Consider the following 25,217-nt stretch of genomic DNA (forward strand, 5'->3'; position numbering starts at 1 on the left):
TTCCAAAGGGTCCTTATTATTTGAAGGGACAAGCTGTTTCTCAGAAGATGATTACTCATGCTTAAGGTGCAGACCTTCATCACGAATAATTGCCTCAAGGGGCTTGTCCTGTGAGGGTCTACTGCCCTAAAATCCATGGTGACTGCAGGTTTAGGAAGATTTGACTGAAGACGTTCAGGCACCTATTGGAGATCAGGAAAATAATATGTTGGTCATTAAAGTATGCTGACAGCAAGGTGTCTCAGTTACTCTTACCTTTGTGACTTTAGCTTTGAAGAAGAATGAGACGAGTTAGATATTGTAGTTTGTAGACAGATACACCTTGACAAGTTAACATGAATATCAGTTACCCATTGTTGTGATCAAATACCTAACAAAAGTAACTTGAAGAAGGAAAGAGTTATTTTAGCTCACAGTTCAAGAATACAGTCCATTGTGGCAAGAAAAGTATAATAAGAGTGTGAGGCATGAGGCAGCTGGTCACATTGCATCCACAGCCAGGAAGAGAGAGGAAAGCTGTGTTCAGCTCATTTTCTCCTGTTTTAGAATGCAGCAGCCCACCCCATGGAATGATACCATCAACATTTAGTGTGGGCCTTCCCACCTCAGATCTAGTCAAGCCACTCCCTCACAGACATGCACAGATGTTTGGCTCCTAGGTGATTCTAGATCCTGTCAAGTTGACAATGTCAGCTATTACAACATGCCTAAATACATATAAAGGTGAGTAGGTGGTCCCAAAGTAAAGTAGACCGAAATGGTAAAGACAGAGATACTATGATTTCATCCAGCTTTTAGTTACTTTTTAGACCCAAGTAAGGAGCCAGTTCTTTTTAATACAAGCAGTTTCTACATCCCTAGTAAATATCTGCAATCAGTCTTCACCTTGATGGACAGACTCTCATTACTGATTATCTCCCTCCAAGTACAGCATGATCTTGCTAATTCAAGGTGTGGTCTTTAGACTATCAGCATAAACATCACCTGAGACTGGGTAAGAAGTGAAACTCTCAGGCTCTACTCCAGACCTGCAATTAAATGGAATCCCTAGTCCTTGCCACATATTCACACAAAGTTGTTTGTTTGTTTGTTTTCACTTCTTAGCTTGGTTGTGATACTCATTTCGCAGTGCTTCTTATCTATAAGTTAAAATATCATTATGTGTACAGTGCTCACTTTTCAAAAGTTAAACTAAGTCATTAGTAATAAATATAGTAACATTTCAGAGGACTAGGTTTCACTAGTACTGTATTTCTAGGTTTCTCTCATAACACAACATAAGTCAATTCTGAATATATGTAAAGATGTACCTTTTGTGATCACTGAATTGTTATTACCCTCCACCCCCGACAACTAAAAAGAAGCAAAAATCTGCTGTGGCACAAAAGACTCATTTTGCTGACTCTTTTTTCAGATGTTAAAAAAAAAAAGGTAAGGTGACCTGACCACCTAGGAAAAGAAGTAAATAGATCTACAAGGGTGGTCTGTATTTTCTAGGATCTTTAGTGCATAACTCTATTTTCTCCTCTCATTGGTACTTTAAACCTGCTGGGAAAAATCTTTGAATGAGAACTACATAGAATTAATACGTCCTAGACTATGAGGCGATTAATGGAATTGGTGCTATTTCAAGCAGTTTTCCTTTGTATTATTTTGTTCTTCCTGGTCAGAATAAGCTAATCCTAAAGCATGAGGAACAATTTTCTGCCCACAATGAGTTAATCAGTAATACTCAGCAGCCCATTTCCACTGTAAAGAAGCCATAAGAATGTAGAGTTCCTTCTGCTTCATCATTCATGAGTTTGAAATTACTTGCTAGGAAAGCAAAGCATTTATTATGCTGTTTTTCTTGATACCCACAGCTTGAGAGACTTTTTGCTGAGGAAGAACATTTAACTACCACATGAATGCTAAGGTAGATCTACTACTGCATAATAAGGGATGCTGTGTATACATTTATCTTTCTTCAGTCTGGAAGACTTTAAAAGAATGTTATCTGCCCTGAACAGTTATAAGATTTCTTTTCTAATAAGTTCTTGAACGCTAACCTTATTTCTTACAGATCAGGAGTTTATCACAGTTTGAGATTTTTGTGATTGCTTATAGTCCAGCAGACATCCATAACAGTTTGTTAAGTACTGTAAGATGAATTGCTAAACAGTCTTATTAATTAAAAAAAAAACAGGGCCAAATATTGGGGTAAAAACTGAGAGATCAGAGGAATAGGACAAGCCACAGCCAACCTCACCCTACTAACTTCTCAGCCTCCAGAGAGAGCTACTTCCTGTATAACCATGCCTATATGCCTTTCTGTCCATGCCTCTTACTTCCTCTTTCCACCCAGCTCTATCACTTTCTGTCCATCTGTACAGACCTCCAGACCTCTATGGTTAACTGGTGTACTGGGAATTAAAGGCGTGGGCCACCACTCCTGGCTCTGTTCCCACTGTGGCCTTGAACTCAACGAGATCTGGATGAATCTTTGCCTCCTGAATGCTAAGGTTAAGAGTATATGCTACCACTGCCTGACCTCTCTATGTTTTATACAGTTACTGGCTTTTTCCTCTGACCTCCAGATAAGCTTTATTGGGGTGCACAGATAAAATATCACCACAAAGTGCAGTCATTTGTTACCACATAAGACTGAAACTTACCATTGTCTAAATTAATAGCTTTGCTTATCAGCCCAGTATCAAAGGGTGAGCTTCAGTTAGTTGACCAAAAATAAAGCAGGTCATGGATAAAGGACCCATGTAGAAAAAGAAGTAAAGTGGGGATAATGCACACGCCAAAAGGAAAGCAATCTCGAGGACTAGTATCAGCCAGGTGGTGTGATAAACATAAACAGAACTGGACATTCAGAAAGGGGTATGTAGGTTGGAAGATAAAAAAAAATCATCTTCCCTTGAAACAAAAGACACATGAATTTTGTTTATTTTTCTCATCACAGCCAAATATCTAACTCTTGGGGTAGAAATCTTGTCTACTGAGTTTGTGTATAGTTCTAACACCGTTCATCCACACATTCTTCTATCCATTTTTGTGTTTTAGTATCTAATTGGGGCTGAACTGGCAGACTGGGAATGAAAGAATAGCTGTTTCTTACTGGTGTATTTTTGAAGATTTTAATCCTTACTGCTTTCTCATCAGTGTCTATGCCTCTGAGTCTTATGAGTTAAATCTTCTTGACCCTTAGTCTTGGGGAAAAGCATCTGAAGTCAGCTGCTTACACAGAAGCAAGATCACATGGTCATAATTAGCATCTCAGCTCACTAGTAAAATTAAGTCTGGACTCTGAGCCCACTTGACTAACCTTGTTGCTTAGAAAAGAAGAAAAGAACAAAATTAAAAAGATATTTTCATTCTTTTGGATATCTTTGTTAATGCCACTAAGATGGTCTTGATAACTAAAAGTCCTATACTGATTTTAAGAACATGTCCATGGTATATCATTTTACATAATTTGATTTAGATGGCATAGCCACATTCTTAGATGTAAAAGGAAGATGAAAGAATGTGTTGGATCCTCAATGGGCTCTAATGAGAGGCAACTCTGTCAAAGTGAAGTTCCAAGTTGTCTAACTCCCCAAAATAGCATCCTATACTCCTATACAATCATCTTCATCCTCTATGGATGCACTTTTTCAGTGGGTGCTATAATCTGAATAATTTCAGTGTGTTCTCTGGCATTCTATATTGACTTTCTTATAATTTTAAAAGTTTTGCTGGGAAAGATAATGTTTAGTTTAGACTTCAGAAAATACTAAACAATGAGAGAATAAATGTGTCAGCTGATCAGACTTGACATTTAATTTTAAAAGGAATTGTGGGGTCTGTCCTACAGTTAGAAGATAGAAGCAGCTGGATTAGAGAACAACTGAGTATAAAAGAGAACCCAGTGAAGCATCTTAAAGGGTCATGTAACCTCACAATGCCTTTATCATGGTAAAGAAAATATTAATATTCCCGAAAAATAATTAGCATCTCAGTACTAACAATGAAGTCCAAATTCCTTGTGGAGAGGAAATATTGTCAGAGCCTCATACCATAGATGGTGTCCACAAATATTTCTGAATCAGTGAATTTTCAAGAGTAGTTTTTGGTCATAGACATTCTCTCAGTAAATAAATAAATTGTATAGATGGATGGTAAGTTAGGGAAGAATAGTTAATAACCATATAGTGCTTTACACTTAACCATATACGGAACATTTAATTGGGGATTGAGAAGTTGGGGCACTTGATTTTGTAGGAAAAAGAAGATTATAATTAGAACCATAACGTCTGGGATTGACCAGACAGGCTTTGCCAATTTCAAATATTTACAATAAAATCTCAATATCCTTAAGCTTTGTTAAACTCAAGCCTGAAGTAAGTATCTCAGCAGAAAAATCAGTACACTGACTGTGAGGACATTGCCTAAGATAAATAAAAGTGTGTGGTTAAGTGTAAAGCACTATATGATTATTAACTATTCTTTATCTAGAAGTTTTTCTCTTGCCAAAAGAAACAGCATGTTTACATGCATAAGAAGGGGTTCTGATGCTTTTTTATTGGTTAGCATATGGCAGAAGCTCCGAGAAGAGAAAGAGTCAACTAATTTGAATAAAAGAGAAATACAGCATTACAATGAGACAAAAACTGATGAAAGTACTAAGTTGAAGTCTACACTACCCTGAAATGCAGGCCAGAGAACTGGAACTAGATTTAGAAGATACTTTTGAGGTTTTGATCAAGGGAAAACTTCTAGACCTAAGTCTCAAGAGTATTCAGAAGGCAATAGTGTAGAAAACAGTTTGGAAGGCAGTGACCAGAAATGGTGAGGAGGAGCTGAAGGCATTCCAATGAGCAGAAATGAGGCCCTGGCTAAGGTAGTGACTATGGAAATAGGAAGAAGTATGGTAAGGGGAAAAATGAGTAGAATAGGTCTAACCTGGAGACTCCAAAGATAAGAAAATTAAGCATGTTGAAGGCCACGGCCCAGTGTTCTGTGGGAAGGGTTGTTCCTGTGCCAGAGGGGACACTTCAGGAGCAGTGCTCTCATTCCAGCACCTCAGGTTTCTGCACAGCCACTAAAACTTAAGACTGCGGTGTTACATCTTGCCTGCATGCAGGACTCTGTTCATCCCAATTCTGGGAATGAGGAATTTGCGAACCTGAAAATAACTAACACTGGGAACAGAGCCAGAAGCCGCATGTGATAATTATGGGCAGAGACTAATATCAAAAGGGATAATTTATTTTAAAAAAGAGACTCATTTCTCTTAAAGTACTAGATTATACTAAATTTATGGCATATGGAATTTCATACTAGAAGTATACACAAGCTACCAAATCATTGAGCAATCTTTAATGGCCAGGTAAAGCATTACTGTTTCAATGAATATGTTGTTTTGCTCCATTAAACATCATGTCTAATTTAGCATCTGTTTAACATATGGAAGAATGATCATTAGAGCAATTGTTGACTTTGGAAGACAGTTCCACAACAAAAAGAAATAAAAAGGATACTGATGTATTTCCCACTCAGTGATAAGAAAGGGCACAGTATTACCTTTCTCTTCATCTTGGCTCATTAATTAGTAGTGACTTTGATCTTGCAGCTGTGTTCACACAAGGTTTTTGTGGTCTTTTGCTTCTGTTGTAGCTGGTGTGTGTTTCATTTCAGCAGCATTGTAATTCTGTAAGGTTTTTCTTATCTGAAACCCCCCATTTATCTCCATTTTTAAATTGCTTCATACCTTTAAGTTCCTTTTTGGTTGGGGGGGGGCTTGTTTTTTTCTTTAATACATGTAGATCTTAAGACCTAGGCACAGTCTTAGCAAGTTTGGCTTTTAATTGGTAGTACAATTATCTAGACCAGATGTTTATATCACCAAGATGCAGTGACAAATGCGGAAGGACTGGAATGTTGCACAAGAAATGTGCACACAGTAACTGCTAAGCACAGTGCCTTTTATTGAAGAAGTCACTAGTTAGTAACAGATCTGTTAAGAGAGTTCAAAGTGGCATGGAGGGCGGGGTCATAGAGATGCTTCAGTAGTTAAGAGCACTTGCTGCTGTTGCAGAAGACCCAGGTTTGGTACCCACATAACAATTCACAGTAATCTACAACTCCAGTTCCAAGGAATCTGATGCCCTCTTTTGGTCTCTGAGGGCATCAGACATGGATGTGGTGTGCATAATAAATGCAAGCAAATACTCATACACATAGAAGTAAAATAAACCATATTTTTAAAAGTAACATGGGTTTGCTGTTATCTCTAATATGTCAAAGAAAACTAAAAGGATTATCACTTTTAAATAGCACTGTTTCTGAAAGGTATATACTCTCTTATTATTGTAATTTTTTTATTCATGGTCTGTGCTTCCTATTTTAAAATCATTCCTTTTTTCTTCTAATTTTAGGAATAAATAAAGCAAAATGGAAGCTTGTGGTTTTATTTAGTGTGAAAACAGAACCTAATCATAGCTAATGAATATAATAAATGCTAGTCTGTACCTCTCTTGTTTGGTGTGTGTTTTATACACAGAAGGTAACATGGACTGAATAACTAGGATGCCAAGTTACAGATGGGGTTGGGAATGTTATTTGACAGCCGATTAGAGTAATCTGTCAGAAATGATGACTTAATCACCATAACAGACTCCAAATTCCCTCATAGAATTCTACCCAGAGTAATCTAATTTTCTTGCCATATTTTATTTTATATTTTGCCAGGACTAAATAGTTATATTGCTTATATTATCCCCTTTAGTACACTGCATTATTCAAGCAGAAATATAAATAGTTCATGTTATTGTGGTTTTAAAAGGCTGAGTTGGAGCCCACTAAACCAAAAGCAGATATAGAATTCTGAATTATCTATGTTCCCTATCACGATATTATTATTATGTATCAAAAAAAACTGGGAGTTGAGCATTCCTTCCCAAGGACCAGAAAAGGCCATTCATTTCAAATAGACCTTTACTGAACCCTCAGGGCAAGTTCTATATAAAAAAGATGATAATAACTTTATTGGGCACTTCACATAGCTCAATGACTATGAGGAAGAAATCATAATTTTTTTTACTGAATTTTTCTCCAGTTGTGATTTGCTGTGGGGAAAAAATATATATGTGTGTGTCGTATTTCTTGTTTCTATCCCATTCAAATCCTATTTTTCCCCCCTGGCTTAGAGCATGTATATAAAAATAAGCCAGCAAACAGTGATTGAAAATTCTCCATGTACCTATGATGGTAACTCAATCATAATGCTCCAAAAGAGCTATTATGAATGGCCTGTGGCCCTGTGGCCAGATGTAGATGAATCTTGTATACTTTGTTTCTTTCATGAATGTGTATCTTCAGAGGGTAACAGCTTTCTCCAGAATTTACAAAAAGTGTTGAAATAACTATGACAATGAAAAGTCTAAGAATAATCTAACACAGCCTTTGGGTGAATGATGGCTTACATAGCAGGAAGTTGTCCACACATTGATTTTAAAGACTCCAACAACTGGAGATAACCATATTAAGTGAATTAAGACAATCTCAGAAAGATATATAATGTTTTAGTTGCGTTTTTTTATATTTTATGTAGATACATAAAACCATATGTAGAGAGAACAAAGGCTATGGACTTATGTTCTTGTCACAGACTGACATGAGTTAGAATCCTGCCCCTTGCTTTTTGCTATGTGACTAGGACAAGTCATTTTGCCCTGCCCTCTTGATTGTTCTAAGTGCCAACTTCACAAGACTATTGTGAGAAATAATTGACTAGCTTTCAGAAAGCCTTCAACAAATGCCTGGAAAATTAGGAGTGAAGGGATGATTTCCTCTGCATTTATAATACTTGGTAATTATTGATTAAAGTTGTTTTTGACTGATCTGAGAAATTATTTTTGCCATCCGTGTTCCTGCTTAGCTTTCATTCTAGTAACCACATCTTAGCAGATTTACATTGAAACAACAGCACATGCAGAGAGAGGTTCTTGCTCAGTGCTGGTAGATGACAGTCCTAAAGCTGCCCTTGTATCTTCCCTGTCTCCTAATGCAGAGCATGATATAACAGTGACTGGAAGAACGGAAGTACTTAAGTTAGAGTAGCAAAGCTATATCACTGTGGCATGTCTTGCTGTAAGAAAGAGACCTTTGGCAGTACATGCAGTCTTCTAGTTCAGGGAATCATCTACCTACAGTTGGTGGCAACTCTTTTACAACTTATCGATCACAAAATTGTTTTTATAAAAACTTTGATAGTACAGTATAGTTGCATTTTATATTTCATTGTCATTATAGAAGCAAGATACCAAGTATTCTGCACAAATCATTTTTGTGTTGTCTTGGAGTGAAATAGAAATACTAGTTTGTTTGTTTGTTTGTTTGTTTGTTTGTTTACAAACTGGAACCCTTTGATTCTCTCATTTGGCATGGAGCTCTTTCACAAATTTGCCTATTTCACTCCCCTCCTTCTCTACTTTTAAATATTTTATTGCAGTAAGCTTATAATATGTGCCAGCACAGTTCTATCAAGGAGTTGAGATAGCTTTAATAATGAGATGCATAGCAGTGACTTTTTAAAACCTATTTCAGGTTTAAAATGGTATGTTTTATTTTGAATCTTGTGTGGAAGGTGATTAATTCATCAATTGGTGATGGCTGGGATTAACAAGTTTCAACCTGAGTTCTCATGTATGTAAGAACTCTGCCCGGCTATCCTCTCACCATCCCCCAGTGACATGTTGTAAGTCAAAATCTTCCTTGTAGGTATCACTGCACTGAGAAGAGAAGTTAGGAGAAATCAGTCTAGGGTCTTCTATAATGGGCTCTATAAAGAGTGGTCAGTGATTGCTGGTGATGTGGCCTTGCCTTGTACCTGTCACTGTGGCATAATATTTGGATTCTAGGCAGTGACAGCTGCTGTCAGAGCTAGGTGCAGTACTCTATTACCCTCACAGACCTTCAATAATGGCTTTGTTCCAAAGTTCTAATCTCATTTTCATTTTCATCAGCCACAGCTGGCTTCTTCTGTGATGAACCTAAAACACTTTCAGGAGTAAAGTATATCCATTCCATTCAAGTTTGCCATTTTTAGCACCAGTAGTGGACAGATCAGTTCTAGGTTATCTATGAAGGGAAAAGAAGATGTACCCCATGATACTAACCCAATAAGAGGAGGGGTCAGAGTGGAGAAGCTTTATATAGGAACCCTGTGTACTGCAGCACCATTCAGGGTATGTCCAAGATACCAGCATCACAGAAAAGAAGCTGGATGTTGGCTGGGCAGTGGTGGCGCACACATTTAATCCCAGCACTCGGGAGGCATAGCCAGGCGGATCTCTGTGAGTTCAAGACCAGCCTGGTCTATAGAGCCAGATCCAGGACAGGCACCAAAACTACACAGAGAAACCCTGTCTGAGAAAAAAAGCTGCATGTTGTGGATGCTGTACACTCATAACTTTAGGGTAGAAAATATGATAAATATAAATGTGTCCTCACTGAAAGTTAAGTAGCTCCACAGAAGCATCGCTTAGTATGCTACAGTAAGATAATATTGCTCTGAATGGTTCTGCTTTGACTATATACATAATTCCAGTAGTTAATGTAAAAGAAATAAGTAGTCCTTATATAAAGACCATCATTAGAAATCTCCTACCCCCAGTAAATAAGGGAGGGAGGGAGTTATTAAATTTTCCCTTTTCATTACGTTTCATTTATTTCAAAACAGTAAGGCTAAATAGAGACCAAGAAACTAGCCAGCAACTTGATGTGTAACTATGGGCAAAGAGTTGTTACGAAAGCATGAAAAGGAGTTTGCTGTCAGTCAAAGAAATCTGCAGTAACACAAATTCAGAAACCTTTCTTCATAAATATGCCAACCTGAAGTATGTTAAGTCAACTGTACTCCTGTGTGAAGGATCTGGGTGTAAAACTGGCACCTATCATTTTTCTCTGAAAGCATGCTACTCACAGAGAGTAGGGATATGTGGTTTATTGTTGTTGTTGTTGTTTTCAGTTTGCTATCAGTACATAAGTTAGTGGACTCATTGCTCATGTTTCATCATGACCCAAAAAGACTACCCTCTCCATGTCAGTGGCTAGAGTTTATAAAACTTCTTAGACTCATCAGAAATTTCAGACAGATCACTGAATGTTTTTTCAGACATGGCCTGTTATATATGATTGTGAAGACATAGCCTTAATTTAACTAGCACACATCTCTAAGGATGTGATTAAAAAAAAAAGTCTTGGCAATCATATGCTTGACAATCACTTGCCACACAGAACTAGGCTCAGTTCTGACTCTGGAATTCCCTTAGAACTGCTGAGACACTAGACACTACAATGGGAACTACCAAGTTCATTGAGCCTTTTCTGTTCTGTTGTCATCAGGTAGAAGCTCCAGGTGCTGTGCACAACATGGAAATCTATCCTTGGACCACTTCCAGCCTAGGCAGCGATAAGGTTCCCTAGTCATGTTGGAAAGTGTTACGAAGCAGCCATGCTGACACCATTGGTTTCATCTTCAGTTCTTGAAAAAGATGCTGAGGACGTGGCTTTCAGCTGCCAATCCTGGTGACTAGGACAGTTTTAGTTCACAGTTGGGTAGTCTTGCATCACTTACTTCTTTGAAAGTCTCTCATGATTATAGAGCTCCTTTCCTAGTCTTGCTATGCTTCAGCTACTTTGTTCATGGTGAATGGTCTTTTTTAAGAACTCCTGTTGCTTTGGTTAGAAAGTCATAACATCATAATTTAATAACATATTTTGGTTAGAATGTCATAGCATCATTCTGTAATAACAATATATCCTGTTACACTTGCTTTGTGCCTTTGGATATGTGGTCTCTTCCTTGAGATGTCCTTCCTGCAGCTCTTTTTATAGTACTAGGAATTAATCCAAGGCCTCATGCATGTTGTGTAAATGCTTTCCCACTAACCTATATCACTAGTCTTCTTTGACTTTTAAGACAGGTATTTCTCAGTTTCTCAGGCTGGCTTTGTACCCATTCTATAGCCCAGGCAGACTTTAAATTCACAATCCTTGTGCCATAGGCTCAGCAAGGATTTATTCAAGAAAGAACATCTTGAGTACCTAAGACACCACATTCAGTTTGTCCTTCTTTGGTCTGTATTGGGCATTTCTGAGTTCCCATATTGTCTTAGCACATACTGTACTCTGGAAAAATGTTGATGGGTCTGTCTCAAGATCCTCTACATATTCCATCATGATGACAGCTCTCCTTTTCATTTCCTTCATATAACAGTATATGAAAAAGCAAAAACAAATGGATGGATGAATAGTCCCAGGGTAATTCTAGGTCAAACCTTTAAAACCCTCTCTTTTGAAGAAAGAATCCCTTTATAATAATCTGAAAGAAACTAGAATGCCTGTTCATTTGTAGTAACCTCCCTATTCCACTCAAGAAATCTCACCGGGCGGTGGTGGTGCACACCTTTAATCCCAGCACTCGGGAGGCAGAGGCAGGCAGATCTCTGTGAGTTCGAGTCCAGCCTGGTCTACAAAGTGAGTTCCAGGAAAGGCGCAAAGCTACACAGAGAAACCCTGTCTCGAAAAATCAAAAAAAAAAAAAGAAAAGAAAAGAAAAAGAAATCTCTCAAAGTTCTTTGAATCAGGAGGTTTTGAGAAAGTAAAGCAACATGATGAGACTGACTCCTCCATGCTGCTTTTGTCCTTTTTGACATTTACATTTTGTATGTGATCAGAAATTTGTAACTCAAATGAACAATGTTCATGATAATGAGCCATTCTTAATACAGTACTGATTGAACACTTTCTCGAAGGTTACAGTGCTTTACATACATTACCAAATTATCTTCAAAATGTACCTGCAGTAGGTGATCACCCACTCAGAGTTCGCCATAGTCTGACAACCAAGATTTCTGTGAACTAGATTTTACCCCCGTCTGGGTCCAATAAAGAACAAAACAAAGTTCAAGTCTATAGTGGCAGTAGCTGCTTTATTACTGCTCCTGTTACTTCTAGATGGTCTTAGGTCAGAAACTGAGCAGCTACAGAAAGATGAAGAATGACGTATTACTGAAATACTAGTCTTGAGCCTAAGGAGATCAAGTGTTTGGGGAGTTTAGAGGAAAAAGAGAATACTTCACCTACATGTGCATTACAGGTGCCTTTAAATGAGTGTTTACCTGACTCTAGTGAGTGAAGCCTGGAACTCTTAATTAAAGGCCCATATGTCCAAGTCCCATATTAGGCATTTTGTGGAGAAGCAGTGTGGTCTGGGAGAACCATCACTGTATTAAAAGCAGGGAGATTTGACTTCTGATCCCAAGTCTGTGATTAACCAGCTGTGTGTCCTTAGTGAAGGCACTTGTTCCCTTCATAACTGCAACTGAGAGCAGCTTTATAGACGGACACTGCTCATGTGACTCAGATTCCTCCTCACGTGTCCTATTCAGATCACAGATGAGCCTAGATGGCCATAGCACTTAGGCCTGACGCTCACAGCACCTGTTCCTTTTCTGGTATGTGTCACTTTCGTTTATAAAATGTGTGTATCAATCACCATGATGGACAGTAGGCTTCCTGAGGGCAAGAGTCACCTTCATTCCATCTTTATATCCCATAAATATATACTTACCTCTATCTTTTGTATCTTTAATCTGTGAATCTCATCTGACTCTTTGCAGTGTACTAACCCATATAGTTTTTCATTATCTTGAAAGAAAAAAATGCCATCTGCCACTGTTGCCATCTGTCAAGATTCGTATATTCATCCCTTTGCAAATAATGAAAGCAGTAGTCTTCATTTATCATTTGCACTGCTGTCTTCCCCATTACCCACTCCTCTACTTCCTATAGTAGACCCTACTACTCCACAGATACTGCTTTTAACAAAAATCCCTAAATTTTTTATTGCTTAATCTAGAAAAATATTTTGGCATTTATAGCCTTCAACACCATGTGCTCTGATCATTTCCTTATTCTTTTTTAAAAGATTTCTTTACTTTTGTTGTATGGCTATACGTGTTTGGCCTGCATGGATGCATGTGCACCATGTACATGCAGTGCCTCCAAGGTCAGAAATTCTCCTAGAACTGAAGTTATAGTTCTTGTGAGCCACCATGTTCTTCTGCAAGAACAATCAGTGCTCTTAGCCACTGAGTCATCTCTCCAGTTCTAACTCCCTTATTCTTAAAGCTCCCTATCGTGGCTTCCTGCCTTTCTGCCAGCAATTCGCTCTGTCCTCTAAAGATGTCTCCTAATATATACCCTCAATGGTTCTGTCCTTGCTCTTGGTTCCTTTCAATCCACTAATTCCTGTGGCTTCCACTGCTACCTCTCCTATACTGGATCCTTTCTCAAGCTTGAGCCTTGCATTTCCAACTTCTTGCTATACCATAGTCACATCAACTTTAGTATTTTCAGACTGGCATTATTTCCTCTGAAATGATTTCCTCTCATGGCTCTCTGGCTGTGTGGGCCTGGAGTTCTCCCTCATCCCCAAAAGAGGCAGTTGGCACTAAAGCTTATAACCTCATAGTGTCACTGGGGCTGTTGACTAGTTTCCCTCTTGGCCCTGTGTCTTATATAATCTACCTTCCATGATATCACCAAAACTGACTTTTTTTCTAAATTCAAAACTCTTCCTGTTTGCCTTTCCCACTTAAAGCTTCTGTCCTGACCATACACCTGACAGACCATCAGTTTATTAGCTTACAAGACCCTCTAACACAATGGCTCTCAATCTTCCTAATGCTGAGACCTTTTTTTTTTTTTTTTTTTTTTTTCACTTATAAACTGTATGGCTGTGGCAGGCTTCTTGCTAACTGTTCTTTTATCTTAAATTAACCCATTTTTTTAAATCTATACCTTGCCACGTGGCTGGTGGCTTACCAGAGTCTTTACATGCTGCTTGTCCTGGTGGTGGCTGCAGTGTCTCCCCCCTCAGCCTTCCGCTTCCCAGAATTCTCCTCTCTCCTTGTCCCACCTTCTTCCTGCCTGGCAACCTACTTCCTGCCTGGTCACTGGCCATCAGTGTTTTATTTATATAGAGCAATATCCACAGCACTTCCCCTTTTTTTCTTTTTTTAAAAAGGAAGGTTTTAACTTTAACATGGTAAAATTACATATAACAAAACAATTACCAAGCAAGAATTATAGTTACAATATTAAAGAAGATGTCCTATCTATCTTATATTTGTGAGTTTAAGGTTTTATATCTAACTTATCTTTTATCATAACTGAGGAAATTACAACTATCTAGTTTTCAACCACATCAAAGACCTGAGAAGGAACATAATGGTACCTGAGAAATGGTAGATGGATGCAAGCAACTTTCAGGAATCTTGCAAGAATAGACCAAGACAGCTGGCAGCCTGGACAGTCACCTAATGTTTCTCAGCATTGTTGGTGCATTTAAATTGGCTACAGGCCTAGAGTATCTGACAGACTATTTTTAGAAGCAGGAATTCTGAGAGACCATCTTACCCTGTCTTGGCAGAGTACAGTGGTCGCTTTCCTTGTGTCCCGCTTGTCCAGAAAGGACAGCATTATATTTGTACTGTCAGCCATCAAGGCAAGGGCAGTTCTTTGCCCAGTAGGCCATTTTGTGCCAAAAAGACAAACTTCCAAATGGAAATGTCTTAGAAGCCCAACATTCTCTCGGGATCAATTGGTGCAGCCAGGAGCAATTGTGTCTCACGTCAACAGAATTTTAAGTTATTTAAATGCCATATTCTCTAGGTCTATGAAGTGTTTGAAGATTACCTATCTATCTGAAATATATCTATGTATACCTAGAAGACTTAACTAACATGGCTACAGATATGATTATCATAGATGAATAATTATTAATCTATTTTTAATTATCCATTACAATTTTAAATGAGTTACATAAACATAATACCTCAAACAAGAATAGAAATATATATATATACAGTATAACAAAATTAACTTCAAGTTTGTATCAATAAACTAAAATTTATACCAATGTAAAACATTTTAAACAAGTTGTTCTTTAAAAGTAGGTTCATTAATCTACCCTTTTATCTTATCATCTCCATATCCTCCTATATATCTATATCATATCCCCTTTTCTTTTTTAGAAAGAGATCACATTTATAATCAACCTGTTTTAAATAAAAATATTGGTTTTTCTCTGTCCCATACCAGAGGGCTCTTCTGATTTGGGACACAAGAATCTCTTAACCATTTTTTTTTTAAAGCAATATGTCTGGGTTTAGAGGGGGGGGTGAGCCAATTCCACCTCTAAAGCCAGCTTGGTATATTTGGGAATTTGGGCGTAGCATCTCTTACTACTTCCTGCTGGAGGGGGGCGCTGTATCTTATGGGGATGCAAAGAAAATTTTAGGCCTATGGGGTAGTCCGTGAGGCTGTATTGTGTGAACCAGTTGCCTTGAAACCGCTCTGGATGTTGGATCATCTGGGCCATGGTGTCATCGGAGACCTTTCAGGGGGTCTTGGCTGGTGAAACCTGATGTATCTTAATCTGGAACAAATCCACAGCCTCTGGCTTTCTGTGGAAAAAAAAGCAGAACCTCTTTTCCAAAGCAACATATCCTTAAATCCAAATTTTGAAGTCAAGGTACCTTTAAAATATACATTTTGGCATAACTCAACAGCTTTTGCAATCAAATGTTTTTCTTCAATTACGAATATCAAAGACAACATAATCCAGATTCTCTGTGTGGTAGCCATCTTTACGTGGCTTATGTTTTATATTACCTTGAGCCTATTGCTTTAAACTGCACCATTCTAAGACTGAAAAGGCACTGTGGCTGCTGGCTCCACCCCACCCACTTTAGCTTCCCAACATGGCAGTGGTACGTTTTCCGCCAGCTCTGGGAGTCATCAAGTCTCAGAAATAGTGGGTCTAAGCTTTTATCAAAGCAGTGTGTAGCCCAGAAACCTCTTTTCTTTTTTTATACTAGTAAAGACTAAATCTATCACACAGCTTAATGTGCCACTGGCAGACACCTCATTTCCGCCATACTGCCAGTCAAACACACATGCCAGGAACCCGCCAGTGTTCAAACCTGCGTTTTGCGGCGTCTAGCTGCCTATATGAGACAAGAAGCAGGAACCTGGTTTTGGCTCTGTTTAGAATTGGTTATTAAATATTGTCAGGTTTAAGGTGGAAACTCAAGCCGTTGGGCACCATTTGTTGCTGGAGGGCTTCTCTCCAGGTTCCCCAAGCCCCGCAGTCCCACAATCCACTTATAAAATAATCACTCAGACGCTTATATCACTTACAAACTGTATGGCCGTGGCAGGCTTCTTGCTAACTGTTCTTTTATCTTAAATTAACCCATTTTTATTAATCTGTACCTTGCCACGTGGCTGGTGGCTTACCAGAGTCTTTACATGCTGCTTGTCCTGGCTGAGACCTTTTAATACATGTTGTGTATTAACACCTCATGTTGTGGTGACCCTTAGCCATAAAGTTATTTTCATTGCTACTTCATAACTGTAATTTTGTTACTGTTATTAATCATAATGTAAATATTTGTGTTCTCTGGTCTTAGGCAACCCTTGTGAAAGGGTCCTTTGATTTCCCACCCCCCAAAGGGGTTGAGACCCACAGGTTGAGAAGCACTGCATAAGCCTTTTATGTTAACCCCCTTCACAGCCTTATGCTGCCTTTTTGCTGGCATGGTAAACTCCTTTTGAAAAGGAGCTGTGTTCACTCTTCTTTTTCTTTTATTGATATTAATATAGTTTTTTTCATAGTTTTTAATTACTCCAAGTTCTTCCCCACCTCCTCCTCCCATCCAGATCCATATCCTTTCTATCTCATCATAGAAAACAGACATCTAAATAATAATAATAAAATGAGATAAAACAAAAGTAAACAAATTAGAATAGGACAAAACAAACAAAGAGAAGAAAAATAGCTGAAAATAAAGCACAATAAACACATAGAATGAGAGACACACATGTTTGCAGACATGGGAATCCCATAAAAACACAAAAACCAGAAGCCATAATCTATATACAAAGGATCTGTATGGTTTAAAGAAAATGCCCTGACAAAACATTATTAGACAAAGAACTTCTGAAGAAGACTTTTGTGTTGGCCATCTATTGCTGGGCATGGGCCTGCCTTTAAGAGTGGTTGGTATCCCAAACACTACTGGTGTAAAACAAACAAACAAAAAAACACTAGCAACAAAATGGCTCCAGATGGCTGCTGATGACATTTTACTACACATTCTGTTATACTCATGTATCAGTGCCTTTCTCCAGCCACCATCATCACAGAAGCTTCCTCCTGGAGTAGTAGGGAACAAATACAGAGACCCACAGCCAGATATTATACAGAGAATAAAAAACCTTGGAAACTCAGTCCTAAATGGGATGTCTCCATCAAATGAGAGGAGACAGAAAGTGTAAGAGCCAGGGGGAATGGATACACCAAGAAAACAAAGCCCTTTAAATCAATATGATGGATGCACTTATGAACTCACAGAGATTGAAGCCACATGCACAGGGCCTGTACAGATCTGCACCAGAGTGCTAGAGCTGAAAGGAGAAATGGACACAAGCCCCCATTTCTAACCCAGAAGCTGTTTCCAATTGAGAACCACCTGCAAATGAAAATTTAATTTCAACCAAGGGAGTCTCACAGGGGGAAAAACTACTCTTAAGGGTAGGCTGCATGGTCAGCAGTAGGTGACCAACAGAAAACAAATTCAGAGGTATCTTTGGAGGCTATTGTCTCATAATGTCATGTCAGAGTCTTTCTCTTTTTTTATTTTTATTTAATTTTTAAATTTTTATTTTATTTATTTATTTTTACCCTATATATACTTTGCATATTCCCATTTAGTGTTTTTGTGGGATTCCTGAGTGTGCCAATGAATGGGTCTCTGTTTCTTGTACCTTCTCTTGGGTTCTTTTCCTTCTGTTTGTTTTGTCCAATTCCAATGTGTTGCTTTTTGTTTATTATATTTATATTTATATTTATATTTATATTTATATTTATATTTATATTTATATTTATATTTATATTTATATTTATATTTATATTTATATTTATATTTATATTGGAAGTTTTCCTGTGTCCTGGCCAGCTGGCGGTTGGGACAAATCTCTCCTACTCACGTCCTCCAAATAAACACAGAGAGGCTTATATTAATTACAACTGCTTGGCCATTAGCTCAGGCTTATTACTGACTAGCTCTTACACTCAATTTAGCTCATAATTCTTATTTATTAGAATTATTAGCCATGTGGCTTGGTACCTTTTCTCAGTTCTGCCTTGGCATCTTGTTTTCTCTGTGTCTGGCTGGTGACTCCCGACTCAGCCTTCCTCTTCCCAGAATTCTCCTTGTCTGCTTATCCCGCCTATACTTCCTGCCTGGCTAATCAGCATTTTATTTATCAACCAATCAGAGCAACACACATTCACTGCATACAGAATAACATACCAGTTCTGGGAACTATGCTCACTGTCAACTCTGGGAAGCAGTGGGTCTATACTTCCATCCGGTAGTGTGTAGCCCAAAAACCTTTTCTTTCTTTTCCTTTTTTTTCTTTCTTTCTTTCTTTCTTTCTTCCTTTCTTTCTTTCTTTCTTTCTTTCTTTTTTTTTTTGTGCTAGCAAAAGCTGTATCTGCCACACACCATGCTGTGTGGCTTGTAGACGCCATTGTGTACAGTGGCAGGAATCTGCCATGCTGCACTCAAGCCCATATGCCAGGAACCTGCCATACTGTAGCTCAAGTCTGCATGCCACGGCATCTCTCTACCTCGGTGTCTCTATATCTTGACATGTATGAGACATGAAGTAGGAAGCTCTTTGGGGCTCTATTAATGTGTGTTTAGAAGACCTTTTTAAACTCTTTTAGGCCTTATGGAAATTTGATAACCCCACATTGGGCATCAAATGTAGTTGAAAGTTTTCCTGTGTCCTGGCCAGCTGGCAGTCAGGACAAATCTCTCCCATTCACATCCCCCAAGTAAACACACAGAGGCTTATATTAATTATAACTGCTTGGTCATTAGCTCAGGCTTATTACTGACTAGCTCTTACACTTAATTTAACCCATAATTCTTATTTATGTTTAGCCACATGGCTTAGTAACTTTTCTCAGTTCTGCCTTTTCATATATTATATTATATTATATTATATTATATTATATTATATTATATTATATTATATTATATTTATTATATTATATTCCCTTATAACCCTGTTTGTTTTCTAATGAGAATTAGAAAGATAATGGAGCCAAATGGGAGGGGAGGCAGGGAGGAACTGGGAGGAGCAGAGAGATAAGAAACCACAATCATGATATATTATATAAGAAAAAAACTATTTTCACAGTAAAAGGAGGAGAAAGAGTTGTTTGGTTTGTATCCCTGTTGAAACTCCATTGGAGAAAATAAATTTTTCATTTGCAGGTGATTATCAGTTGGAGATTGCTTCTAGGTTAGAGATGGAGGCTTGTGTCTACTTCTCATCACTGGGACTCCATGTGGTGCAGACTTAAGCAGGCCCTGTGCATGCTGCCATAGTCTCAGTGAGTTACTGTTCGTTGGTCCTGCTGTGTTTAAAAGGCCTTTTTTCCTTGGTGTCCTTCATCCCCTCTGGCTCCTACACTCTTTCTACTTCCTCTTCTACATAGTTCCCTGAGCTCTGAGAGGAGGAATTTGATGGAGACATCCCATTTAGGACTGAGTGTTCTGAGATTATAAGGCTGTGATTCTCTATCTTCGTTCCCCACTAATGCCAGAAGCTTCTCTGATGATGGCTCTGATCTATGAGTATGGCAGAATGTCATTAGGAGTCGTTTATTGCTGTGTTCCTTTAGCAGAACAGGAGTATTTCCTTTTCCCCTAGGTCCCTGGCCTATCTTGTCTCAGGTTCTTGGCCACCCGAGCAGTGTCAGATATGGGTTCATTTTTACCATTGGGTCTTTGATAGGACATCTGTAGGTCTGACAAGCCATCTTCTCTTTGGATAACAAGTCTGAGGACTGGAAATAGATACCATGTTTTATAGGAAACTTTCTCCTTTTTTCCAGGCAAAGTGAAAATCCTTTTGTCCCTTGGTTCCTAGAAACTGTGTATTGCCTTTCCTCCAGCACTTGGCATGTTGCTCTGCTAGCTGTTTGCACTTGTGTTTGCCAGCCATACAGCACCTGAGGGGAAAACCCTCTCTCATGGCCATTGACAGCTAGCTGGCCTTAGCCTAGATCCTGGCACGAGAAGAGCATGCTGGCTAAATGGGTGGGCTGCTCGAAGATACTGCTGATCTTTCTTAAACCTTGTTCTCTCCCTATTCCTTGGTCGAATCAGAACACTCCACGTTTTGCTTCTGTGGTTTTTTAAGGACTATTTAGTACTCCTAAACATTATACTCTCATGCAGCAGACTTTCATTTGGGCCACCAACCAGCTCCCAAATCATGACACAGGAACTTATTTTTAATTATGAATGCTCAGCCTTATGCTTGTCCCACTAGCTCTTACAACTCAATTTAACCTGTTTCTCTTGATCTGCATTTTGCCTCAGGGCTTTTTACCTTTCTTTCATTCTGTATTTCCTACTCTGTGTCTGACTAGCTGGTGGCTGACTGGCTGGCTGGCTGACAGGCTGGCCCCAGCTCCCCCCCCCCACTTTCTGTCTCCCCTAGATTCCTCCTCCTTATTCACTCTGCCTGCCAGCCCTATCTATCCCTCTGCTGCCTAGCTATTAGTCGGTCAGCTTTTTATTAGACCAATCAGGTGCCTTGGACAGGGAAGGTGAAATAAATACATCTTTACATAATTAAACAAATGTAGCATAAATTGATGTAACTTGTCTTTGCCTAGTTAAACAAATGCAACATAAACAAATGTAACACATCTTTACATAGTTAAAGTAATATTCCACATCACCCTCAAGTAGTCTCTGCTCCACAAACTGAATATATGAATTATGAAGTGGGAATGCTAGTAGATGCTGTATCTCGAGGCCTGTGCTCTATGGATAAAAACATCCTGCTTTTGAGGGCAATAGGCAGCTTTAAATTACTTAAGGTCTTATCCCTTGGCAGTTCTTTCTCACTGTCTTCTTCCTCAGGTACTCTAAAGACACTGGCAGTGCACACAAACTACTACTACACTACTACAAAATCATACTGTCCCATCATCTAAGTGCCATAACTAAGTACCATTCCCCTTTCATTTCAATTAGATAAAACCCAGAGCTGTGGCTTGCAAGTAATGGAAGTCCACTGGGGAAATTAAAAGTTCACTAAGAGTGGACCCATTATAATAAAAGCGTTTGCACAGCCAGTGATTCCATCCACCCTGTGGCTTCCCTGTTCCTTGGGGTATGATGAAATATCAAGTAAGAGGACCTTTGGAAGTAGTTTGAGGAATTTATTTTAATTGGAAATAGTGGTAGCATTCTGTGCTTGGAGTAAACCCTGGATCATACACAGCAGTGTCATCAGCTTGTATAATGAACCATGGAGCATCCAGGTCTGCCATGGTTCAGGAGCTCAGCTTCATTTGTTTCAAGTTTTCTCTGTTCCTGCCTGCACATGTACTAACTGAATTAATAGGTTCCTGTCTCCCTCCTGCCCTTGCTCCTATTGTTCCCTATGTCCCAGTGACTCTGCATTATATATCGGTACCTCTATCAAGCCACTAACAGACCTTCAAATATTTCCTATTGAGACTTGAGATAAACCCATAAAGCAAACAGAGTAGGTGGTGGACAAAGATGATTATCATTTAAATAGCACAGCTGTAATTCTAAAGTCTTCAGCACATCTTGGGCTCTGCTCATGCAAACTCGCAGAGCCCTTCTCTGCAGGTGTCCCCCATCTCCCAGATGAGCGGTCACCCTGGGGAAGTTACACTGCCCAGATTACACAGCTGGGATCGCAGAGCTGGCCGGCCTCACCTGTGATGTAGAGGGTTCCATTCTCCAGCCTGACTCCAAAGCTCACGTTTTTACCGATTATTAAGAGTGTTCCCTGGCTTGAGGGTTAGATTCCCGAACATAAACTTAGGTAACAAACTAAGGTAATATCATTCTTTAGAAGCCTTGTTATTAGTTATGTGCCCTTGTAATTATAACAGTACTTGAATAGTATCACATTTCTGAGACTGGTTTTACAGTTGTTCAATGTGCCTTTACTTTCTCACTTTTATATTTTTAGATGCATCATCCCATTCAGATGAAACCTGCAGATAGTGAAAAGTCAAACGGTAGGTGGCAACCAACTGTCTAATGTAATAATGTCTTCTACTTTAAGTCAGGTGGGGGAGGGAGGAGCCGCTCTAGCTGTTGTTTCCCTCTGGAAGGCGGACAGCTACTACTCCAGCCATTATGGTTAGCACATCTGGTGAAATTTGTGCCCCACTCTTCCTTCTCAATTATTTGTGGAGGAAAAAAACAAAGCAACTGTAAAGACTGTGACAAGGAATGGTTTTCCACTTCCTTTGCTTAGGGTTTGCCCTGTGTGGTAACCTTGTGGGATTTGGCTAGTATCGATCTACTCCTAGTACAACACAGGGATACCCAACGAGTGGGGAGAACATGAGTGGAAAGTGAGTAGCCCAGTAAAAGCCACCATTTTTTTGCTCTTTCAATATTCCTTTTTGTCTTATTACATTTTTCTCTAAATTGTACCAATACATTTGCACCAGAATCCATTCAGTATTCACTCTGCTGATTAAATAAACACACAGTTGCTGCAAAAAAAAAAAAATATGTATTTGATAGTCCACATTTTTTATTACGTTTTTGCTCCCATCTCTAAAAGCCTCTTGTCACCTTTAATTTACGGAAATATATGTTAAAAGAATCATCTATCTTCTTGGACCACAGAGCTCCTCTGTCCCGCAAGACTGACATAATCAGCACTGTTTCCTTCCAGCTTGGAATTTTGCACCTCATTAATTAATAATCAGGGCAGAAGCCATGCACTTAGAGATCTATGTATCTGCACCTGTAAATGATGATTGGATTCCAAATCTCACCACAAGGTGGGGTTTTTTTGTTTTTTGTTTGTTTGTTTGGTTGGTTGGTTGGTTGGTTGGTTTGGGTTTTGGGTTTTTTTGCTTTTTTATTTGTTTTTTGTTGTTGTTTGGGGGTTTTGTTTTTGTTTTCTGCTAATTGTAGTGTATCCTGTTTTCTGGCTTCCTCCTGGACTGTAAAGTTTTGAAGAAAACTCCCAAGTTGTCCCAAGGGCCCTGGTTTGTCAGAGCTAGCGCTCACTCTCTACCACTTACCCACTCCCTCTGAGCAGGTTCTGGGGCTTTGCTTGTGTCCTCTCAGCCCCATACTTCCCTCAGTGCTGATTCCCCTTCCCTGTACTCTCTTATCATACACAATGGCATTTATCACGAGAAACTTCTAAAAATCTACCACTGCTTTGTTGTGAGACCATGATCAAATTGCTTCCTTCCTTCCTTCATTAATTACTCATTTATCATTTACTATGTGCCAGGCAAGTTGTCTAAGGAATGGTATTACAGCAGTAAATCTGAAAAAGAAAAAAGACTATGTCACTAACATGGAACTTTGCATCTGCTCATTCATAAAATAGGAATAGTGGTCACTACCTTAAATGGGTCGGATTTTTATTTCTTCTAGAGTCTCAATAAGATTTTTTACACAGTCTTTGTAAATGATGGACACTCCTTGAAGTGTTAGTTATTACCTCCCAGAGGGATACCCTGGCTGTGGAGCATTCTTTGCTGAGCATACCTTCCTCTAAAGACAGCCATTTCTATTCTACCCCCAGATTTCCCATATACTCTTTCGTGTCAAACAGAGGAGAGGAATCATGTGAGACAAACCCTGTCAGTTTATGTCTTCTTGAAGTTTCTAGCCACTAAGAGATGTTCTCCCTATGCTTTGGCTCCACACTTCTCTAAATTATATCAGAGCAAAAGTCATGGAATGAAAGTCTGTGGAAAGCTTTATGCTGTATTTATAAACACACAAATTAGATAATTGAGATGAACACATAGGGCCTAGAATACCCAAGTATTGAAATATGGTATGTTTTCTTCTTTATATTGTCTACTACTGTTCATGTATACAACCGGATGCACAAACCTTTGCTGCCAAGAGTTCTCAGTGTTTTGCTGCTTTTATTCATTGTTAACTCTGGACACAGTGTTTCCTTTAAGTCTAAAACTATGTGCCCCAAATTTTTCATGATTTCAAAAGTCAAGGAGATTTTCAGTATCCTTTTAATATAATAAAAAGACCTTAAAATTCCCCTTTTGAGGAAGCTGCATGGAGTAGCTGGTAAAGTAAGCCACAGCTGGAACCAAGTATTCAAATGAATGACCCTATGGGTGACATTTCTTACACTCATCACCACATGCCATTCCCTGGCCCTCAAAAGTCCATGGCCTTTCATGTTGTAAAATGTATTTAGTCCAACTTCAGGAGTCCTCATAGTCCTTAAAGTCTCAACACTATTTAGAAGTTCAAAGTCTGTTTTGAGACTCAAGGCAGTCTCGTAACTGTGGCCCCTGTAAAAACAAAAATTAAATATATAATTTAGAAAATTCCAAAAGGGAGGAATGGGGACATAGTAAGGAAATATTAGATCAAAGCAAGACTAAAACCCAGCAGGGAAAATATTGTAACTCTGTGTCCAGTATCTAGGGCTTTAGTTTGAAAGGGATTAGATATCTCAGTCCTATAGCTTTGCTGTCGGATGTAACATACATCTCTTTTTTGAGCTGATTCTACCTCTTGTATTCAGCTCTCTGTAGCAAATGTCTCCTGGCTCTGACATCTCCAACATCTTGTAGTCTTTTCTTGCAACCAGGCTTTACAACTTTACAACTTCATGTAATGACCTGTCAGGGCCTTCTCAAAGGGACTCCAGCACTGCCACATGTTGTCTGGTTTCAGTTTCTCTCTCAAACTATGGAGGAAGAATACATAACCCCCTCACTCCGGAATCTTTCATGCCTTCAAAGGCAGTGCCATCTAGATTAACTGCCAAGTTAACTGTCAGCTTGAGATGAACCCCTTGTAGCATTTGACTGAATTATCAGCGGCTTTTCTGTGTTGAAGCAATTGCTTTCTATGAGCAAGCAACCCCATGGGCTTTATTCCTTTCTTAGGTTGGAGTCTTAGCTGGGTAGAGTCTTTTCCTGATGGTACCCTTCCTGTTGTTCCAGTGCAGAGCAGGAGGCCTCTCTTTCATGGCCCCACTCTCCTTAACAATCAGTCTCTCCTTAAGCACATGCCTTAGCTGAA

The 25,217-nt window shown here is 38.9% G+C and overlaps 1 protein-coding gene across 23 annotated transcripts in view; it reads left to right on the top strand.

The window, feature by feature from the left end:
- Celf2 (CUGBP Elav-like family member 2) overlaps nucleotides 1–25,217 on the top strand; it is a 640,994-nt gene that overhangs the window by 532,991 nt on the left and 82,786 nt on the right. For all 23 annotated transcript variants that reach the window (XM_028892143.2, XM_028892098.2, XM_028891961.2 and 20 more), the window contains one exon: nucleotides 22,147–22,195. In XM_028892143.2, coding sequence (XP_028747976.1) covers nucleotides 22,147–22,195 — 49 coding nt within the window. The remainder of the gene's footprint in view (nucleotides 1–22,146; nucleotides 22,196–25,217) is intronic.

This window comes from Peromyscus leucopus, chromosome 5, assembly GCF_004664715.2.
Source record: "Peromyscus leucopus breed LL Stock chromosome 5, UCI_PerLeu_2.1, whole genome shotgun sequence".
Lineage (NCBI taxonomy): Eukaryota > Metazoa > Chordata > Mammalia > Rodentia > Cricetidae > Peromyscus > Peromyscus leucopus.